This window comes from Gadus macrocephalus, chromosome 14 (assembly GCF_031168955.1).
Source record: "Gadus macrocephalus chromosome 14, ASM3116895v1".
NCBI lineage: Eukaryota > Metazoa > Chordata > Actinopteri > Gadiformes > Gadidae > Gadus > Gadus macrocephalus.
Window position 1 is genome coordinate 5,852,080 of NC_082395.1, and position 23,396 is coordinate 5,875,475.

The 23,396-nt window shown below is 39.5% G+C and overlaps 1 protein-coding gene across 5 annotated transcripts in view; it reads right to left on the bottom strand.

Annotated features, from left to right (window-relative positions):
* Positions 1–12,943: 12,943 nt before the first annotated feature.
* Positions 12,944–23,396, bottom strand: part of dpy19l3 (dpy-19 like C-mannosyltransferase 3) — a 37,934-nt gene continuing 27,481 nt past the window's right edge. For all 5 annotated transcript variants that reach the window (XM_060070741.1, XM_060070743.1, XM_060070742.1 and 2 more), the window contains 3 exons: positions 20,145–20,277; positions 17,924–18,082; positions 12,944–16,272 (listed from right to left, as the gene is read on the bottom strand). In XM_060070741.1, the coding sequence (XP_059926724.1) occupies positions 16,069–16,272; positions 17,924–18,082; positions 20,145–20,277 (496 nt within the window). In that variant the 3' untranslated portion in view covers positions 12,944–16,068. The remainder of the gene's footprint in view (positions 16,273–17,923; positions 18,083–20,144; positions 20,278–23,396) is intronic.

The following is a 23,396-nucleotide window of genomic DNA, read 5'->3' on the forward strand; positions in this document are numbered from 1 at the left end:
TAACACAAAAACACAAAAAATAAAATAAGAAAACACTGATCCCTGAATCATTACAATGTTCTGTTACAACATACACAGTATTTTGCAATGTATTTGTCTAAACGTGCCAGACCAGTTAATTTGAATATTAGTCATCCTATCACAATATCTTTGTCTAATGAGGAAATGAAACAGGATTAAGATCCCGCAAGAAAAGGGTCCAGCTGCAGGCTTGGGCGTTTCCGTCATGACACAAGAACGCCCTTTAGGCGTTCCTGTTAGCGTTTCATCGACCAATCACGAGGTGTTTCGAACGGCATACTGGGTTTCGCAAGGCATACTGCGAAGCACAGTCGCAAGGCATACTATGCTTTCCTTCCGTAATGGCGATTTTACCTCTCTCATTAGATTTAGAAATCATGGAGCAGCCACTTGGCTAACGTTAGTTCTATGCTACCCGTACTTGAAACTGCTGTTTGAGAAAATTTAACTACAGTATGTTTCAGATGTTGACAGCCGTGCGAAGAAGAAGGGTTGACGGTGAAAGTTAGGCCGGTTTATAGCAGAGTTTCCGTTTTCAGTCATTACCAGTCAATGACCGGAAATAAATGAGGAGGACCGACAATTCTAAATGTCCCAGGTCAGAATGACCAGTGGCGACTGGTCGTCAATAGGGGCAAGTCGCTACTCTCACAAGAAAAAAAGAAAATGAAAAAAAGGAAATATATAAAAAATAGAATATATATATATATTTATATATATATATATATTTTTTTTTTTTAATTATCTCCCCAGAAAGTACTATAAAATAATAAATTTGGCGCTTATATTAAAATTTTAGACGACCCTGGCTTGCTTCTTCCGGCTGAGTTCGTCTGGAGGGGCAAGAGGGGCTCTAGCCCCACCAGCCCAATGCAATGTGTATTCGTCTTGAAACATTGAAATGCGCATGCTCAGAGTGTTTCTCTGTTGAAGTGGACGGAGATTATTTCACTTACTGGTGGGGCTAGCCCAATATGTCCATGGTGTGGACTTGGGACCGTTAAATATCCTAGGATGCATTTCGCATTTCGCATTCCTGTTTTAAAATAACAGTGTGTAAGCTATAAAGGAACATTTAAAAAGTATAACAAAGATGGAGGCCTATTCAACATATTTGCATACTATTATTTTAAAATGAAGGAGGGGTTTTGTTTTATATAATTTGTTTATTGTATAAGTCGCTGATGGAGGAAACCCATCGCAACGGAAATCCCGATCGGATCCATCTGAGTGTGTGTGTGTGTGCGTGTGTGTGTGTGCGTGTGTGTGTGTGTGCGTGCGTATGTGTGCGTGCGTGTGTGTGCGTGCGTGTGTGTGTGTGTGTGTGGTTGTGTGCGTGTGTGTGTGTGTTTCTATTCTATTCTATTCTATACAGTGTTAACCTTTAGGTTTCATTTGATAAAAACGACAGTGTTAGCCCTTATGTTTTTTTCCCATGATGACTGATGAAAAACAACAGTGTCACCCCTCATGTTTCATTTGATAAAAACGACAGTGTTATCCCCTATGTTTTATTCGATCCATTTCGACAGTGTTACCCCTTATGGGTTTTTCATGACGACAGATAAAGAACGACAGTGTAACCCTTTACGTATCTTTTGATAAAGACAACAGTGTTACCCCTTATGTTTTTTCATGACGACCAATAAAAACAACCCTTGTGGTTTTTTTCATGACGACCAATAAAAAACAACAGTGTTACCACTTATGTTTTCTTTCATGACGACCAAAGAAAAACGACAGTGTCACCCCTCATGTTTCATTTGGTGAAAACGACAGTGTTACCCCCTATGTTTTATTCGATACATTTCGACAGTGTTACCCCTTATGGGTTTTTCATGACGACAGATAATAAACGACAGTGTTACCCTTTACGTTTTATTTGACAAAGACAACAGTGTTACCCCATATGTTTTTTTCATGACGACCAATAACAACCAACCCTTGTGAATTTTTTCATGACGACCAATAAAAAACGACAGTGTTACCCCTTATGTTTTTTTTCATGACGACCAAAGAAAAACGACAGTGTCACCCCTCATGTTTCATTTGGTGAAAACAACAGTGTTACCCCCTATGTTTTATTAAATACATTTCGACAGTGTTACCCCTTATGGGTTTTTCATGACGACAGATAAAAAATGACAGTGTTACCCTTTACGTTTCATTTGATAAAAACGAAAGTGTTACCCCTTATGTTATTTTCCCATGATGACTGATGAAAAACAACAGTGTTACCCATTATATTTTTTTTCATGACGACCAATAAAAAACGACAGTGTTACCTCTTATGTTTTTTTCATGACGACCAATCAAAAACAGCAGTGTTACCCCTTGTGTTTTTTTTCATGACGACCAATAAAAAACATCAGTGTTACCCCTTATGTTTTTTTTCATGACGACCAATAAAAAATGACAGTGTTACCCCATATGTTTTTTTTCATGACGACTAATAAAAAACGACAGTGTTACCCATTATATTTTTTTTCATGACGACCAATAAAAAACGACAGTGTTACCTCTTATGTTTTTTTCATGACGACCAATCAAAAACAGCAGTGTTACCCCTTGTGTTTTTTTTCATGACGACCAATAAAAAACATCAGTGTTACCCCTTATGTTTTTTTTCATGACGACCAATAAAAAATGACAGTGTTACCCCATTTGTTTTTTTTCATGACGACTAATAAAAAACGACAGTGTTACCCCTTATGTTTTCTTTCATGACGACCAAAGAAAAACGACAGTGTCACCCCTCATGTTTCATTCGGTGAAAACGACAGTGTTACCCCCTATGTTTTATTCGATACATTTCGACAGTGTTACCCCTTATGGGTTTTTCATAACGACAGATAGTAAACGACAGTGTTACCCTTTACGTTTCATTTGATAAAAACAACAGTGTTACCCCTTATATATTTTTTTTCATGACGAACAAAAAGACAACAACATTGTTGCCCCATATGTTTTATTTGACAAAGACAACAGTGTTACCATTTATGTTTTTTTCATGACGACCAATAACAAACAACCCTTGTGGTTTTTTTCATGACGACCAATAAAAAACAACAGTGTTACCCCCTATGTTTTATTAAATACATTTCGACAGTGTTACCCCTCATGGGTTTTTCATGACGACAGATAAAAAATGACAGTGTTACCCTTTACGTTTCTTTTGATAAAAACGAAAGTGTTACCCCTTATGTTATTTTCCCATGATGACTGATGAAAAACAACAGTGTTACCCCTTATATTTTTTTTCATGACGACCAATAAAAAACGACAGTGTTACCCCTTATGTTTTTTTTCTTGACGACCAATAAAAAACTGCAGTATTACCCCTTATGTTTTTTTTCATGACGACCAATAAAAAACATCAGTGTTACCCCTTATAGTTTTTTTCATGACGACCAATAAAAAACGACAGTGTTACCCCTTATGTTTTTTTTCATGACGACCAATAAAAAATGACAGTGTTACCCCTTATGTTTTTTTTCATGACGACTAATAAAAAACAACAGTCTTACCCCTTATGTTTTTATTCATGACGACCAATAAAAAAACAACACTGTTACCCCTTATGTTTTCTTTCATGATGACCAATAAAAAACAACAGGGTTACCCCTTATGTTTTTTTTCATGACGACCAAAGAAAAACGACAGTGTCACCCCTCATGTTTCATTTGATAGAAACGACAATAATACCCCCTATGTTTTAATGGATAAATATCGACAGTGTTACCCCTTATGTTTTTTTCATGACGACAGATAAAAAATGACAGTGTTACCCTTTACGTTTCATTTGATAAAAACGAAAGTGTTACCCCTTATGTTATTTTCCCATGACGACCAATAATAAACGACAGTGTTACCCCTTATGTTTTTTTCATGACGACCAATCAAAAACAGCAGTGTTACCCCTTGTGTTTTTTTTCATGACGACCAATAAAAAACATCAGTGTTACCCCTTATGTTTTTTTTCATGACGACCAATAAAAAATGACAGTGTTACCCCATATGTTTTTTTTCATGACGACTAATAAAAAACGACAGTGTTACCCCTTATGTTTTCTTTCATGACGACCAAAGAAAAACGACAGTGTCACCCCTCATGTTTCATTCGGTGAAAACGACAGTGTTACCCCCTATGTTTTATTCGATACATTTCGACAGTGTTACCCCTTATGGGTTTTTCATGACGACAGATAGTAAACGACAGTGTTACCCTTTACGTTTCATTTGATAAAAACAACAGTGTTACCCCTTATATATTTTTTTTCATGACGAACAAAAAGACAACAACATTGTTGCCCCATATGTTTTATTTGACAAAGACAACAGTGTTACCATTTATGTTTTTTTCATGACGACCAATAACAAACAACCCTTGTGGTTTTTTTCATGACGACCAATAAAAAACAACAGTGTTACCCCCTATGTTTTATTAAATACATTTCGACAGTGTTACCCCTCATGGGTTTTTCATGACGACAGATAAAAAATGACAGTGTTACCCTTTACGTTTCATTTGATAAAAACGAAAGTGTTACCCCTTATGTTATTTTCCCATGATGACTGATGAAAAACAACAGTGTTACCCCTTATATTTTTTTTCATGACGACCAATAAAAAACGACAGTGTTACCCCTTATGTTTTTTTTCTTGACGACCAATAAAAAACTGCAGTATTACCCCTTATGTTTTTTTTCATGACGACCAATAAAAAACATCAGTGTTACCCCTTATAGTTTTTTTCATGACGACCAATAAAAAACGACAGTGTTACCCCTTATGTTTTTTTTCATGACGACCAATAAAAAATGACAGTGTTACCCCTTATGTTTTTTTTCATGACGACTAATAAGTCTCCAGTGGGTTAGGCAGAGTGCACACCACTGCACCACTGAGGCGATGAAAATACACAATAATCAATCATCAATAAAGAGGATATACATAACATTAAAATGTATGTGTGTCTTTCTATTATTTCCCTTTTGTTTTTTTTCATGACGACCAATAAAAAAACGACACTGTTATCCCTTATATTTTATTTGACAAAGACAACAGTGTTACCCTTTATGTTTTTTTTCATGACGACCAATAAAAAAACAACAGTGTTACCCCTTGTGTTTTTTTTCATGACGACCAATAAAAAACAAGTGTTACCCCTTATGTTTTTTTTCACGACGACCAATAAAAAAACAACAGTGTTACCCCTTATGTGTTTTTCATGACGACCAATAAAAAACGACAGTGTTACCCCTTATGTTTTTTTCATGACGACCAATAAAAAACAACAGTGTTACCCCTTATGTTTTTTTTTCATGACGACCAATAAAAAAACAACAGTGTTACCCCTTGTGGTTTTTTTCATGACGACCAATAAATAACAAGTGTTACCCCTTATGTTCTTTTTCACGACGACCAATAAAAAAACAACAGTGTTACCCCTTATGTGTTTTTCATGACGACCAATAAAAAACGACAGTGTTACCCCTTATGTTTTTTTCATGACGACCAATAAAAAACAACAGTGTTACCCCTTATGTTGTTTTTTCATGACGACCAATAAAAAACTACAGTGTTACCCCCTATGTTTTATTCAATACATTTCGACAGTGTTACCCCTTATGTTATTTTCCCATGATGACTGATGAAAAACAACAGTGTTTTTCATGACGACCAATAAAAAACGACAGTGTTACCTCTTATGTTTTTTTCATGACGACCAATCAAAAACAGCAGTGTTACCCCTTGTGTTTTTTTTCATGACGACCAATAAAAAACAAGTGTTACCCCTTATTTTTTTTTTCTTGACGACCAATAAAAAACTACAGTGTTACCCCTTATGTTTTTTTTCATGACGACGAATAAAAAACATCAGTTTTACCCCTTATGTTTTTATTCATGACGACCAATAAAAAAACAACAGTGTTACCCCTTGTGTTTTTTTTCATGACGACCAATAAAAAACAAGTGTTACCCCTTATGTTTTTTTTCATGACGACCAATAAAAAAACAACAGTGTTACCCCTTATGTGTTTTTCATGACGACCAATAAAAAACGACAGTGTTACCACTTGTGTTTTTTTCATGACGACCAATAAAAAACAACAGTGTTACCCCTTATGTTTTTTTTCATGACGGCCAATAAAAAACTACAGTGTTACCCCTTAAGTTTTTTTTCATGACGACCCATAAAAAACTACAGTCTTACCCCTTATGGTTTTTTTCATGACGACCAAAAAAACAACAACAGTGTTACCCCTTATGTTTTTTTTCATGACGACCAATAAAAAACAAGTGTTACCCCTTATGTTTTTTTTCTTGACGACCAATAAAAAACTACAGTGTTACCCCTCATGTTTTTTTTCATGACGACCAATAAAAAACATCAGTTTTACCCCTTATGGTTTTTTTCATGACGACCAATAAAAAACGACAGTGTTACCCCTTATGTTTTTATTCATGACGACCAATAAAAAAACAACGGTGTCACCCCTTTGTGTTTTTTTTCATGACGACCAATAAAAAACAAGTGTTACCCCTTATGTTTTTTTTCATGACGACCAATAAAAGAACAACAGTGTTACCCCTTATGTGTTTTTCATGACGACCAATAAAAAACGACAGTGTTACCTCTTATGTTTTTTTCATGACGACCAATAAAAAACAACAGTGTTACCCCTTATGTTTTTTTTCATGACGGCCAATGTTACAGTGTTACCCCTTATGGTTTTTTTCATGACGACCAAAAAAACAACAACAGTGTTACCCCTTATGTTTTTTTTCATGACGACCAAAGAAAAACGACAGTGTCACCCCTCATGTTTCATTTGGTGAAAACGACGGTGTTACACCCTATGTTTTATTAAATACATTTCGACAGTGTTACCCCTTATGGTTTTTTTCATGACGACCAATAAAAAATGACAGTGTTACCCCTTATGTTTTTTTTCATGACGACTAATAAAAAACAACAGTCTTACCCCTTATGTTTTTATTCATGATGACCAATAAAAAAACAACACTGTTACCCCTTATGTTTTCTTTCATGACGACCAATAAAAAACAACAGGGTTACCCCTTATGGTTTTTTTCATGACGACCAAAGAAAAACGACAGTGTCACCCCTCATGTTTCATTTGATAGAAACGACAATAATACCCCCTATGTTTTAATGGATAAATATCGACAGTGTTACCCCTTATGTTTTTTTCATGACGACCGATAAAAAATGACATTTTTCCCCACTGTGTTTTATTTGATAAATATCAACAGTGTTACCCCTCATGTTTCATTTGATGAAAACGAGAGTGTTACCCCTTGTGTTTTTTTTCATGACGACCAAAGAAAAACAACAGTGTTACCCCCTATGTTTTATTTGATAAATATCGACAGTGGTACCCCTGTCGACGTTTTTGCGGGGATCCAAACGTGAGCTGTTTAGAGTGTTAACCTCCGAACTTATCAATGCACCATCTAGACACCGAATAATGTCGTCACAATGGTTATACTTGACTTTATAATTCTCATGAAATAGAAATATGAGACTTCCAACAGAGGACATCAACCGGACTTGAACCCCGGTCTCCAGGGGGTTAGCTCACAGCTCTCTCCACTTCCCAATGAGATTTTTAAATTAATATTGTCTGAGATTATATATGGCAGTGCAATAGACATGATAGCATTACGTTTAAAATTAAAGATATTGTGTTTTCCACAGAAATTGAGCTGCGGTCTCCAGTGGGTTAGGCAGAGTGCACACCACTGCACCACTGAGGCGATGAAAATACACAATAATCAATCATCAATAAAGAGGATATACATAACATTAAAATGTATGTGTGTCTTTCTATTATTTCCCTTTTGTTTTTTTTCATGATGACCAATAAAAAACGACACTGTTATCCCTTATATTTTATTTGACAAAGACAACAGTGTTACCCTTTATGTTTTTTTTCATGACGACCAATAAAAAAACAACAGTGTTACCCCTTGTGTTTTTTTTCATGACGACCAATAAAAAACAAGTGTTACCCCTTATGTTTTTTTTCACGACGACCAATAAAAAAACAACAGTGTTACCCCTTATGTGTTTTTCATGACGACCAATAAAAAACGACAGTGTTACCCCTTATGTTTTTTTCATGACGACCAATAAAAAACAACAGTGTTACCCCTTATGTTTTTTTTTCATGACGACCAATAAAAAAACAACAGTGTTACCCCTTGTGTTTTTTTTCATGACGACCAATAAATAACAAGTGTTACCCCTTATGTTTTTTTTCACGACGACCAATAAAAAAACAACAGTGTTACCCCTTATGTGTTTTTCATGACGACCAATAAAAAATGACAGTGTTACCCCTTATGTTTTTTTCATGACGACCAATAAAAAACAACAGTGTTACCCCTTATGTTTTTTTTTCATGACGACCAAGAAAAAACTACAGTGTTACCCCTTAAGTTTTCTTTCATGACGACCCATAAAAAACTACAGACCCATAAAAAACTACCTTATGTTTTTTTTCATGACGACCAAAAAAAAACCAACAGTGTTACCCCTTATGTTTCATTTGGTGAAAACGACAGTGTTACCCCCTATGTTTTATTAAATACATTTCGACAGTGTTACCCCTTATGTTATTTTCCCATGATGACTGATGAAAAACAACAGTGTTACCCCTTATATTTTTTTACATGACGACCAATAAAAAACGACAGTGTTACCTCTTATGTTTTTTTCATGACGACCAATCAAAAACAGCAGTGTTACCCCTTGTGTTTTTTTTCATGACGACCAATAAAAAACAAGTGTTACCCCTTATGTTTTTTTTCTTGACGACCAATAAAAAACTACAGTGTTACCCCTTATGTTTTTTTTCATGACGACCAATAAAAAACATCAGTTTTACCCCTTATGTTTTTATTCATGACGACCAATAAAAAAACAACAGTGTTACCCCTTGTGTTTTTTTTCATGACGACCAATAAAAAACAAGTGTTACCCCTTATGTTTTTTTTCATGACGACCAATAAAAAAACAACAGTGTTTCCCCTTATGACGGCCAATAAAAAACTACAGTGTTACCCCTTATGTTTTTTTTCATGACGACCAATAAAAAACAAGTGTTACCCCTTATGTTTTTTTTCTTGACGACCAATAAAAAACTACAGTGTTACCCCTTATGTTTTTTTTCATGACGACCAATAAAAAACATCAGTTTTACCCCTTATGGTTTTTTTCATGACGACCAATAAAAAACGACAGTGTTACCCCTTATGTTTTTATTCATGACGACCAATAAAAAAACAACAGTGTTACCCCTTTGTGGTTTTTTTCATGACGACCAATAAAAAACAAGTGTTACCCCTTATGTTTTTTTTCATGACGACCAATAAAAGAACAACAGTGTTACCCCTTATGTGTTTTTCATGACGACCAATAAAAAACGACAGTGTTACCTCTTATGTTTTTTTCATGACGACCAATAAAAAACAACAGTGTTACCCCTTATGTTTTTTTTCATGACGGCCAATGTTACAGTGTTACCCCTTAAGTTTTTTTTCATGACGGCCAATGTTACAGTGTTACCCCTTATGGTTTTTTTCATGACGACCAAAAAAACAACAACAGTGTTACCCCTTATGTTTTTTTTCATGACGACCAAAGAAAAACGACAGTGTCACCCCTCATGTTTCATTTGGTGAAGACGACGGTGTTACCCCCTATGTTTTATTAAATACATTTCGACAGTGTTACCCCTTATGGGTTTTTCATGACGACAGATAAAAAATGACAGTTACCCTTTACGTTTCATTTGATAAAAACGAAAGTGTTACCCCTTATGTTATTTTCCCATGATGACTGATGAAAAACAACAGTGTTACCCCTTATATTTTTTTTCATGACGACCAATAAAAAATGACAGTGTTACCCCTTATGTTTTTTTCATGACGACTAATAAAAAACAACAGTCTTACCCCTTATGTTTTTATTCATGACGACCAATAAAAAAACAACACTGTTACCCCTTATGTTTTCTTTTATGACGACCAATAAAAAACAACAGGGTTACCCCTTATGTTTTTTTTCATGACGACCAAAGAAAAACGACAGTGTCACCCCTCATGTTTCATTTGATAGAAACGACAAAAATACCCCCTATGTTTTAATGGATAAATATCGACAGTGTTACCTCTTATGTTTTTTTCATGACGACCAATAAAAAACAAGTGTTACCCCTTATGTTTTTTTTCTTGACGACCAATAAAAAACTAGTGTTACCCCTTATGTTTTTTTTCATGACGACCAATAAAAAACAAGTGTTACCCCTTATGTTTTTTTTCATGACGACCAATAAAAAACACCAGTGTTACCCCTTATGGTTTTTTTCATGACGACCAATAAAAAACGACAGTGTTACCCCTTATGTTTTTTTTCATGACGACCAATAAAAAACAACAGTGTTACCCCTTATGTTTTTTTTCATGACGTCCAAAGAAAAACGACACTGTCACCCCTCATGTTTCATTTGGTAAAAACTACAGTGTTACCCCCTAGGTTTTATTCGATACATTTCGACAGTGTTACCCCTTATGGGTTTTTCATGACGACAGATAAAAAACGACAGTGTTTCCCCTTATGTTTTTCTTCATGACGACCAATAAAAAACAACATTGTTGCCCCTTATGTTTTTTTTCATGACAACCAATGAAAAATAACAGTGTCACCCCTCATGTTTCATTTGATAAAATCAACAGTGTTACCCCTTATGTTTTTTTCATGACGGCCGATAAAAAACGACAGTGTTACCCCTTATGTTTCATTTGATTAAAACGACAGTGTTACCTTGTGTTTTTTTTCATGACGACCAAAGAAAAACAACAGTGTTACCCCCTATGTTTTATTTGATAAATATCAACAGTGTTACCCCTTTTGTTTTTATCATGATGACCAATAAAAAACAACAGTGTCATAGATCGCTAACTAGCAGAGAGTTGTAAGGACTTTCCACCCTTTTCAGTGGAGGAATTGGACTCCCCAAGCAATGTTATACTTAAAAGGAGCAAGTAAGTTACATATTAATTTAGTCTTTCGGCCTGTAGCATATAAACAAAATGAAGCAACTGTCCCATATTTCTAACTGCATTTGAAGTAGACATTGAGACTGACAAAAAATGGACGCTATAGGACAGTGATCATGATTTGTCTCAATATCAGAATAACAACAATGGGTCAAATAGCAATGGCTGGTGGAATGGCCATGAAGTAGGTCTGTATATGCAGTGTAAGCTTGTCCAGGCCCTGCAAGTCAGGATGTAGGCTATGAATCTGAATGAAAAGCAGGTAAATAGGTAGCGGCCATTCCCAAAATGCACCAGAATACAGGAAATCAAATCTATTAAATTCCCAAAGAATTATGGGGAGGGGGGGGGAACCTCAGACCCCCTGTCTATTACTGTGCCCAACCCAACATGTTTGATCGCCAGCCGCCACTGAGAATGACCAATGGAAATAATTCTCTGCACAATTGGAATTGTGTTTAAATATGCTACAGTGGTCATTTGTTTCGCCAATTCATGTTAAACAATGAGGGTTTTGATTGTCGGGTCGGGCCTTTGATCGAGCGTTTGTGTTTTTTTTGCTTTTGTTATCATTGCTTTATTGGCCGAATTTGAGGAGAAATCTATGCCATAAACAGACATTTTATAGGCCTTTATTAACCGGGTCTTCTCAATGCCGTGGAACGCTCCGTTCACTTGCATGGGTACTGGGTACTGGGTACTGGGTACTGGGTCCGGTAACTTGTCAACCCCAGCGTCTTCGGTTGTTAAGCGACGTCAACGTCTTATAGCGGACTGCCACTGTCACTGCTGATCAACACTACGAATGCTGGTAACGAATAAATTGTAAAAAGGCACACCATGTGAAGTTATTTTCCAAATAAGATCTGAAAAGCTTTGGAAGTTTATTTACAACACTATTTACATGGTTTCGGAGTAGTACACTTTGACATTTTAATACAGTTCAGCGAGAAAGGCGACGAAGAATAAGAAGGGGGCGTTCCAGTCTGCGTAAACGGGAACCCCCACCACACGAGAACGCCCATTTGCGTCTGCAGTGGGATGATATGATATTGGCAAGTAACAGCATCGACTCTCCATTAGATAAGCCATCAACTGAATGGTTACGTGTTGTGCCAGCATGCAATTTAGGTTTTGAATCGATGCTTTTTAAAGGTCAAACGATCATGCATGAACCTGCCGATCTGGTTGTGGTCAGGATGCTATAGATGCAGGCAGTAAGCCTTTAATTTGAGGGTGGACATGTTTCTATCTTTGTTAACAAACTCAAGGATCCACTATTCCTGCTATTATCGGCAATACAGTTAATGAGACACTTTGCTTATGTGTTAATCTAACCAATGTAAAGTGGATTATCTGGATAATGCAGCCATTTAACTGGCAAGGAATAACTGGCAACTGTAGTGAGATTAAAATACATTTCAAGGCACTGGCGTACACGTTGCAGAGCTAACAGAGTTCTTTGCCGTTCCAAAGAGGGCCTGTGAAATCAAATGTAAACTACAGGCAAATAAAAAGATTAGATGCTGTGAAACAGACTCCTTTGGCCAATCAGAAATGAGTATGGGGAGACATTACTGACTTGCAGAAGCAAAAATAACGTTACCATTAAAGTCTGAGGTTCCAAGGTGTTCATTACAAACTGTAAACTGTAAATTTTGTCTTAACTTCCATAACCTCGGCAGTATAACTCTGGCTTCAGCCTTGTGGTTTTCTCTTAAGGTGTATTATTTAGCTTAAAGCTCAATACAGAAATTAATTATATCAATGAACATTGATGTGTGTTTCGAGAAGTGTCCCAAGCAATCAGAAGCTAAAGGACTGCACTCCATTCTGTACACACATTCGGTTTTATTACCACTCTCATAACCACAACATGATGACAATCCAATTGCATTCATTTGAAGACCCCGCTGCAAGGTTCCAAACTAATGGCAGGATCTTGAAATGAATGGGTACCATGCTAACGAAAGGATTCTGACAAGCTTTCCTCCAAAACACTAAACAGAAGACAGACAGAAGTCATTGAATTGAACAAACAAACACTTGATCATCACTGCTGTTCAAACACAAGATGCTGCATTCGCTGATTCCCATTTACTCAAACTTAGGCGGAATGATAGCCCTGTGGGTTGGATTCCAGTGTGACGTATTTACACCAAAACTTTTCTCTAACAACCGAGTCAAACTTGTTAAACAATGGGAGAGCCATTGCTATAGCTGTGCAAACAATGGCACCTCATTTGGCACAATACAGGTTGGCACAATACACCCATTGGCACAATACACCCAAAAGTGCCATTGTCGTTTCGTAACACCCAGTAACACTTGACAAATATTCCCATTACTCCTAATAGGTTGTTTTGTTTTGCAGGGGACGTCACACCACTGGAGCAAATATGAGATTGAGGGCAGGAAGTCTTATCTGCCAAACCCATTGGCAGATAAGTGACATGGCTCCTGGCTTTTGAATGCTGATCATGTGAGCTCTGTTGAAGTACTTGGGCGACAGTCCAAGGTAATTTACTATGTCTACTCACTTGCTAGCAGGTAAATCATTATTATCGTTTGAGTAATCATTATTTTTAAACCAATATGGACCAGTTTCAATACATTGAAGTATTTTGTCTGACATCGTTCTCAAACATATGGTTCCACACTGTTTTCATCAACCGAGGACTGTTGCTTGACGTTCTGCCTTTCACTTCCTGCCCTTCATCTGAAGTTTGCGCAACGGTGGAGTACCGCGACTGCAAACATCCCCCCATCCCCAAGAAGGTTGAAATATATACACGGTAAATAATCACCAACAACATTTATCTTTTCAAAACAGAAGCAGCAGGCCTCAAATGATCCCCATTAATACGCACGCAAATCAATAATGTTGACAAGGAAAATAATGCAATAAAAGAAAACACAATTTACATGAGTGTGCTCCTGGCAGGTAAACACACACACTAAACAGCCAATCTCGAATATACCAATCCGACACGTCCCGAATGAAACATCTTCCTCAGGAGCCGTAGCGAGAGAGAAAAGGCGTTATTTCACTGTGATCTCTGATTGGGGCATTTCAATGCCGTCGCTGGCGCCAATCTACACAGCACTCACTCACAATAACAGTGAATACCTCATTGTCCGCCTTAAAAAAAAGGAAAAGCCTGTATTCGAAATCGGTACGCAGGTGTGTGTGCTGGCGGCGGTGCGGACCATCAGAGACGGGACACTGATTTGCATGTGCACACTCATGTAGGCAGCGGGACACGAGAATGAAAGGGACGGGGGCGGCAAACATCTTAGCATGCGGGCTTTTGAACGCAACTTCAACTAGCCAGCCCTGTAATTACTGACTCACTGACACACACACACACACACACACACACACACACACGTCCCTCTCGTTTATTTTTATACCCAATCCAAACCGATCCCATCTCTTACCACCTTCCCTTTGTCAGATAGCTCCTACCTTTCAGCCATTTCCCTTTGGTTCAGGGGAACCGTGTGTTTTTCTCTATTCAAACATGGACATTTTCGTTCTCCGTTATTCTGTTGGTGTCTTTCTCCCTCGCCCACCCCACATCCTCACTCTCCCTCTCCCTCTCTCTCTCTCCGAAACATTTGGGAGCACAGTAGGGAATCAGCTCAGTTGGACGCCAACCAACTGTCGGCACCACTTTCATTATGTGTGTGTTTGTGTGTGTGTGTGTGTGTGTGTGTGTGTGTGTGTGTGTGTGTGTGTGTGTGCAAGCATGGTGAGTGTTTGTGTGTATGCCCAAGATTCCTTCTCTGTGTGAGAGGTCGGCAAACAGCTGACATGCCTCCGATTACATAAGGGGTCTGGGCTGCGTTGACAACAGGGTTTTATCGAGTAAATAGTCACATGCAAGTCGCGTCTCTGAGTCTCTTTCCTTTCCTCTCCATCGTTCACCGAGTCCCGGCAAACACACCTCCCGGAGAGGCTTAGCAACGCTAAGCTAATGTTTGTTACTCCAATGGCTGCATAGTAGTCCATTTCCCAGATGAATACCAGCGCCCCACCAGCACCGCCACCACCATTACCACAACCACCTGAGGGATTCAAGTTGGACACTGTTCAATGTGTGCATTTCAGGATTTCCAATTCCTAATTATAACATTGTGCCTTGGCAGAGCTTTTTAATGTGTGAATTAATTTAGTCGTAGTCATTTTCAAAGCGCATTCATCAAAATAAGGCTGATTTTTTTAGCTTCTTTAACACAAATATATTGAGGGCTGAGTGCTTTTAGTTAGATTAAATTACCCTGTGGATCAAAAATGCCCAATTACCCCAAAATATGTAAATGACTGAAGGAGGATGAGAAAGATTTGTCACTATCTACAGTGAGAAAATGCTGTGTAGTGAGGATGTTAAAGCCAAATGAAGAAATTAAACAGACAGTAACCTTTCATGGTGAGCCATTTTGCCTATTTAAAATCACAGCAAGGGAACTAAAACAAAAGACAGTGCTTAATGCACTTAATACTGTATCACACGAAAAGCGAACTGCTGCCTGCCAAACCACAAGCTTGATAATTGACCTTGTTTCAAAAGGTTTCTATTACACCATTAAAATATGAAAAAACTCTACTGGGAGTAGAGAGAGAGACAATGAGAAAGCTGGAGACAGATAGAAAGAGACAGAGAGAGCAAGAGAAATAGATAGATGGATAGGGAGAGAGAAAGGTAGCCTTGTAGGCTCTGGAAACAGCTCTTTAATTGGACTTCCCTCCCACCATGTTCCATCAATCTACAGAAAAAAAACATTCTCACGGCTGAAAAGCGGCCAGCGAAAGGTTAGCGAACAATTAAATAAAAGGGATCACAACAAAGCCGGACTCACTTCCCATTCCACAGGACCAGGCTTTGATTATTCTCCTTAGCTGTCCATGAAGATGCCTGCGAGACATATTTTTTCCACCTCTCTGTCCACGTGTTAGTGAGTCCGGGTCGGCTCCGCGGAGCTCTTGGAGCCTCTCTTTCGCTTCTTCTTGAGCCGGTAAACGTGGAAGGTTTTGTTCCGGAAGGCTTGGGTGAACAGAGCAGAGTAGACCGGAGAGTCGGTCTTCACTGCCTCGCAGAACCGCGGATTGGAGGCGGGCACCAGGTCGGGATCGTTCTCTCCGGGTCCATCCATGATCTGCCAGAGAACAGGAACAGGAAACAAGGGCATTCTTAAGCAATGAAAGTTGTTAAATTAACAGTTACAAATACAAATAATACTAATTAAAAATAATGGTTGGTAATAATAGAGACTATATCTACTACCTACTAACAATTCAAAAGAATAATGGATAAAAAATACCATAATAGTCATATAAAGTCATATGAATTGTGGGTTCCACCTCTTATAAGGCTGTTCAAGGAAGGTAATAAACATATTTTTTCCAATCCACATCATTCTCTTTTTCTTTTCAACTGTCTAACAGTCAAAAAATTGTGGACGCACTAAAATCACCCGGTCTCATCAGCACCTGTTTAAATGAACGTAATGCGTGTATTCACATCAATAGTCAAAGTCAACCTAATTTCCATGGATTCATGCTTAGAGGGAGAATGATGAAACTGGAGTAAATCGAAACACCTGCTTTATAGAAAAATGTGAATACATGTAATGTGGATGATCGTGCCTCAAGGCTTTGTAGGCATTACAGCTACTCTGAAGTTGAGTATAAAGTGGATCAAAGTGGAAAAGTGGAATTCTTAAGAACACTCATTTCGGATCAACCACTATCTGTTCATATGTAATAACATACTGTCAAGACCCATGTTAAGAGTCATTATTGATAATAAATTGTGAAAATGTGACAGTACACACGCACATGCACATAAACACAATCCATGGGGAATGCCTTGCAGGAAGCAAAACATTCACAGGCTGACGCGCTTTTAGGCACGCAAGCAATACTTCAGGATCTTCGTGGAAAAAGGCGAAAAGGGGGGGCGACAGGGTGTTATGGAGGGTCAGGAGGGGTTAAATGGAAATTGAAAGAAAAGAGTGAGAGAAAACGAGGCGAGGGCGAGCGAGTGATGTTGAGATGAGAGGAGAGCTGCTATTGATCTGGGGTCCCCTGTGTTCGTCTGGAACATTTCAAAGGGGTCGGACTGAAAGTGTGTCAAGTGGCATGCACACATACCCGCGCGCACAAACAGGGTCTACATAAGGTTGGGGGGTGGGTGTGTGTGTGTGGGTGTGGGAAGATGTGTGCTTTTGCTTGTGCATGTGTTTTTGTGTGTGTGTGTGTGTGTGTGTGTGTGTGTGTGTGTGTGTGTGTGAGTGAGTGAGTGTTTGTGTGTCTGTGTGTGGGGGCTTGTGAAAGAGTGTTTGTGTGTGTGTGTGTTTGTGTGATTGTGTGTCTTTGAGAGTGTATGTGTGGTTATTTGTGTGTGTGTGTGTGTGTGTATGAGTGTGGTTGTGTGTGTGTGTGTGGGGGGGGGGGTGGGTGAGGATGTGTGTGTTTGCTCGTGCATGTGCTTGTTTGCGTCTTTGAGTATGAGCGAGTGTTTGCGTGTGTGAGGTTGTGTGTTTGTGTGTGTGTGTGTGTGTGTGTGTGTTTTTGTATGTGCGTTTATGTGCGAGAGTGTGTGCGAGGCTGTGCGTGCGTATTTGTGTGCGAAGATGTGTGCATGTGTCACAGCATGTGTGTTCCAGCACGAGTGAGTGTTTGCTTGTGTGTGGGCGAGGTTGTTTGGGTTTTTTGCGTGGGTCTGTGTGAGCGTGCGAGGTCGTGTGTGTGTGTGTGTGAGCAGGCGCGCGTGCACGCGTGCGTACGTCGGGAGGTTCCACTCACGTGTCCGTTGTCCAGGTCCAGCAGGTCTCGAAGGCGGCAGCCGCGTGCGTGCCGCCGCTCGTAGCACACGCTGTCCTCCAGCACCACGTAGTCGGCCCCGGCCGCCCGCAGCACCCGATGCACCTCCTCTGGGGAGCGCTGCGCGTACACCTGGTACACCTGGCCCGCGCGCACCCACACACACACACACACACACACACACACACACACACACACGGAACACATACACACGCACGCAAGCACACACATGCAAGTACACACGCACGCCCGCCCGCGGACACGCATGGACGCACACAATCACGCACGCAGGCACGCACACACGCATACAAACACACACACACAGACACACACACACACACACACAAGCACATACACACACATACACACATGCATGCACGCACACACGTACGCACACAAACAAAAGCAAGCACACACACATACACACACCCATGCACACGCAGACAAACATGCAAGCACATAAAAACACAGACACACACGCGCACGCACACATACACACACACACACACACACACACACACAGAACAATAGACACAGTAAGTCTCCCAACACTTTGTTACTAATGTAGCCCCTCATGAATATACTCTTGGTGATGACATTTTACAAGAAACCAAGGGAGAAAAGAAGAAAGAGAAAGAAAGAGAGCAAGAGATAAAGGATGAATGGGGGATAGAGAGAGGAAAAGGGGGCACAACCGAATAACCCATTCTTTTTTAATTTACCATGAAGCCTTACAACCCTATTGCCCCTCATTATGACTCTTTACATGCCGGTGTGTTATCTGGCCCTCCACAGTCAGACTAAAGACCCTGCAAACATCTCCAGGCCGCTAGCCGAGGATCTTATACCGTGAACCAAGACTAACTATTAAGTCCAGCAGAGCGTGGGGGGCTGGCCTGCCCTCCAAGCGGGATGAAAGCCCCAGCCTGCCTCTGTTGAAGTATCGCCAACAGTGACAGGCTGGGGACACTTACTCTACTTGAGGCTAATGAAGGAATAAAGGACGGCCATGCTGGTGAAGTTAACCAGAAACTGCCCCAGAACAGATTGACTTTTGGCGGCTATACTGTGGTACTGTAAAACAACAAATTAAGGAATTCGGTGGATTCAAAATGTTTTTATCTATCTATCTATCTATCTATCTATCTATCTATCCAACGGTCAGTATGTATTATTCAATTCCAATGATATGGATGTAGCTATATAATTATCCAGTATCTTACTCAGGGCTGTGCTTTACCGCCATTACCACCACAGCAGGGATGCGGATAATGATCATCTGGCAAGCTCCGTGCGCATTACTATCCATATTTTATCAACTTATTTTCCGTGTTGTTCTGTGATGGGCACGATGCTGCACACAATGTATTCCTCGTTTGCAACCATATCCCTCAGTGTAACACATGTCCTCCACTTCCTCCTCAATCACTGGGAGGTCACTCGCCTCCGTTTTCCCTGCACATCGCTCCTGGTTTGGAGGAGCGCAAGGCCCATCGCTCACCCCGCCGATAGCAGTGGCGGTGATGGTGCTATCGACTTGAGGCGTTGTATGTTTATATGCAATCTATCTATATATGTTTCTGACGGCGAAACAATGGATGTTCGCAAGGACTGTTGTCTTTTGTCAGCAACGAGCCGGACTCGGTTTCAACATGACGACAGAAAAAGGGGCGAATGCAAGAGAAGAAGATAACGAACGGGCATATAAAAACAATATTGAAGGGAAAGACGTGAGCACAGAAGAATAAAAAAAAGAGGGTAGAAAATGTTTACACGTGTATATATATCATTCTAGAATTCTCTAGAATGATATCCATGAAATATGTTATAAATATAATCTATAGATCGGAAGTAATAGATGAGTGTTAAAAATAATAATAATAATGTTTTTTTTTTTTAATACATTTATAGTCAAGGCGGGGCCTTATTGTTGTTAAGGCCAATGTATAAAAAATACATATATATATATATATATATATATATATATATATATATATATATATATATATATATATATATATATATATATATATATATATAATATTATTTATTTTTTAACCATGCAGCCTTAACCATACAGTGCTGGGGGAAACATTGGATGAGAAGCTATACAAGAAGATAATTAAATAGATGTTAAATCCTTAAAAAAAGAACCCAACTGAAGCCAGAGTGAGAGTAGGAGGTAGGGGGCCCACCACGTTACCTGCTTAGTCCGCTCCCTCAGGTCGCGGTCCTCGTAATGAGGGTGGTTTGTGAGGACCCTGCCTGTGCACAACTTGATCCCAGCCAGGAGCTGCATGCTGCCGGCGAAAACAGCCCTCTGAGGGGTGTCCGAGCTGGGGGAGGAGGGAACAGGAATAGAGATGAGGCACCAAAGGGGCCATTAGAGGCACGGAAAACACACTCACACACAAATGTCGACAGCTAAATGAGAGAGATTGAGAGATAAGAGAGAGAGACGATGGAGGAAAGATGGAGAAGATGAAGAGAGGGAGAGAGAAGGTGGGGAGGGGGTACCACAGCGAGTTTAAAGCCCTTAGCAGCAGAGGTCAAGCCAAGACAATTTTATTTCCACAGCCCTTAATCACAGTGACGGTCTCAAAGGGCTCTGGAGGCCATATAAGTATGACTACCAATAACCCTAGCCCCCCAAAGGGCAAGGGTTATTGGAGGGGATCCCTCCTTGCATGTCGTTTGAGAAGAACAGCAAAAGCTCATACATTTAAAAAAAAGGTAAAACACGTCAAGTCAACCTCAAAACCCAAGACTGCAACCAAATGGCTCATATATGGAACCTTTTCGTTTAGCAACACTATAAATGCTGAGTGAGTCAGACTGGAGAGGCTTTTATCATTTATTTCTTCATGAAAACAATTCAGGGAATCGAATGCCATGAAGAATACAAAGAAGGATGAGTCATCCTAGCAGCATGGTCCTTTCAAGGTGAACCTGGCTCTACTGGATCACCGGTTTCCAATGGTTTCAGGGACACAGGCAAGACCGAGGGACGATGTCCAACCTACCTGACAAAGGCAGGAACCCTGCATTCGTTTCAAACGTCACCGATACTCATTGGGGACCCACATTGGTGCTTTCCTATCCATATCCTGTCCATCCATATAGCTGTTTTCGTTGCAGGGAAATGCTGGCTAAGTCTCTACAGAAGGCCAAAAGGCAGATAAAAAGCAAAGTGTGCCCATCTCCCATCCTCTGTTCTGCGGAGCAGTGATGACTGACTCGCAGTCTACTCTGCTCTGTTCACACAAGCCTTCCGGAACAAAATCTTCCAAAAACAAACCTTCGCATCATTGTGTCGGCAGAATCTACCATCCCCATCATCTTTTGTAAACACGCATTCCTAAGAGATGCCCTCTGCAAAGGAGTTAGGCCTTATGCAGGCTCCATAGCATTAAGTAACCTGTATATTAATAATACACATATATACACATACATAAATACAATATATATACATAAATACATTATATATATATAAAATATACACATACACATACATAAATACATTATCTATACATAAATACATTATATGTATAGATAATATATATACATACACGTACATATATACAAATATATAGATAAGTATCCGTTTTCTCCGCCTGGGAGGTCACAGCTAATGGGATAATGCAAACACGATGATGCGTACAAGATGATGCAAACAATCCCCCCCCCCCTACCAACAGTACTTTGCGAACCAATCAAGTCCACTGAAAAAATATCAGCCTTGAAGGCTATTCAGTAGCTGTCACACGCAAAATGATTTCCCTGACAGGGACCACGACGCCACGAGACAAAGCAGACAGCTGCATCAAGGAAAACAGGAGCGGTGGATGTCGTCTGCCGTACAGAGCGGTGGAGTGGAGCAACCTTCACCTGTTTTGCTTATCCTAGTTGTCTCTTTCAAGTCGTACCTCCTTTTTCCCCGGAATACCAGTATTGTTCATCAGTCCTGCGATGTCCACACACACTAATCGTGTTTGCAGCACATATTTATTTATATTTAAGTGGCATCATTTAAAGACGCTTGTCTTTTGTATACTTTTCTATATTTTATATACTATACTATCCATCGTTTGTATATGAATGGGGATATTTTGCCAGCAGTAAAAAGATGAAAAGGCGCCACATTTTCTTTTCTTTAACATTTTATTTCCTGGCTCTTCAACACACACCACTGCGTCCTTCTATCCTTAAAACATCATGCACTTCATTTCCATGTCCATCAGTCATATCAGCATAGGGTGTAACATTAAAACATATTCAAATATGTTTACTCTTAATGATGTTCCGTAGGGAATCGGAGGTAATGGGGACATAAAGGCCTAATTGCACCGCAGCACTAGGAAATATGTTTGTGCCGTGAAAAGCGATTGAGCAACGCCCTTAGTGAAAAAAAGAACCAATCCAGACTGTCGTCAACAAATAATAAAGTTTTGAATCTTGTATTGCTCATGATTATTGCAATAATACAGAGCAGAAAGTTGGAATGAAGGTGTAAAATACAATATTTTCACTCCAACTTCAAGGGGTGCTGCGATAAGAGCTATAAAAGAAAAACGAAAGAAAATTAAAAATACTTTCGTAAGAGAAGCGGGGACATGATTTTTGTATTATCATTCTACACACACGGTGGTCCCCTGCCACATCTATAATAATAATTGGATGCATGGATGACATTTCAAAGTTACTTTCACAAGGTGGTGGCTATCTTCTGACAGGCAAAATGTACAAAAATAAAAACATTCCTTTGGTACAGACACAAAGAGAAAATGGCTGCCATTGTGTCGGAGCATCTCAGAAGATGTTAAATGACCACAGATAACAGATTGGAGCTGATGAGAAATTCAACATCCAATACGAATAAAGACAAAAGGATTTTTTCCCTCCCCTTGTGATTATCAAGAAGGTATGCATTAACCAATTGTGAGCCCAGCAGGCATCTATTAGCGCTAGCTTGAAACTAGTTATTTGTCTCTTGCTGGGAGTCAGGTGGGTAGACAAGCACACACAAACACACACACACACACACACACACACACACACACACACACACACACACACACACACACACACACACACACACACACACACACACACACACACACACACACACACACACACACACACACACACACACTACTCCCTGTAGATGAATGTCCCAGGTAAATGTTCACATACACACACACACACACACACACACACACACACACACTACTGCCTATACTAATCTCAAAGGTAAATGTTCCCCCACACATACACACACTCACATACAAAGACACACAAACCAAGATAAACGAAAAAGGTTGAATGCACCCACGGTCTCTGTATATCTGTGGGTATGTCTGTGTCTGTGTGTGTGTACATTTAACTTGTGACGTTATTATACAGAGTCGTTTCAATCTGAACCCTTGTCTTTCATTTAAGGACAGTATCGGACCAT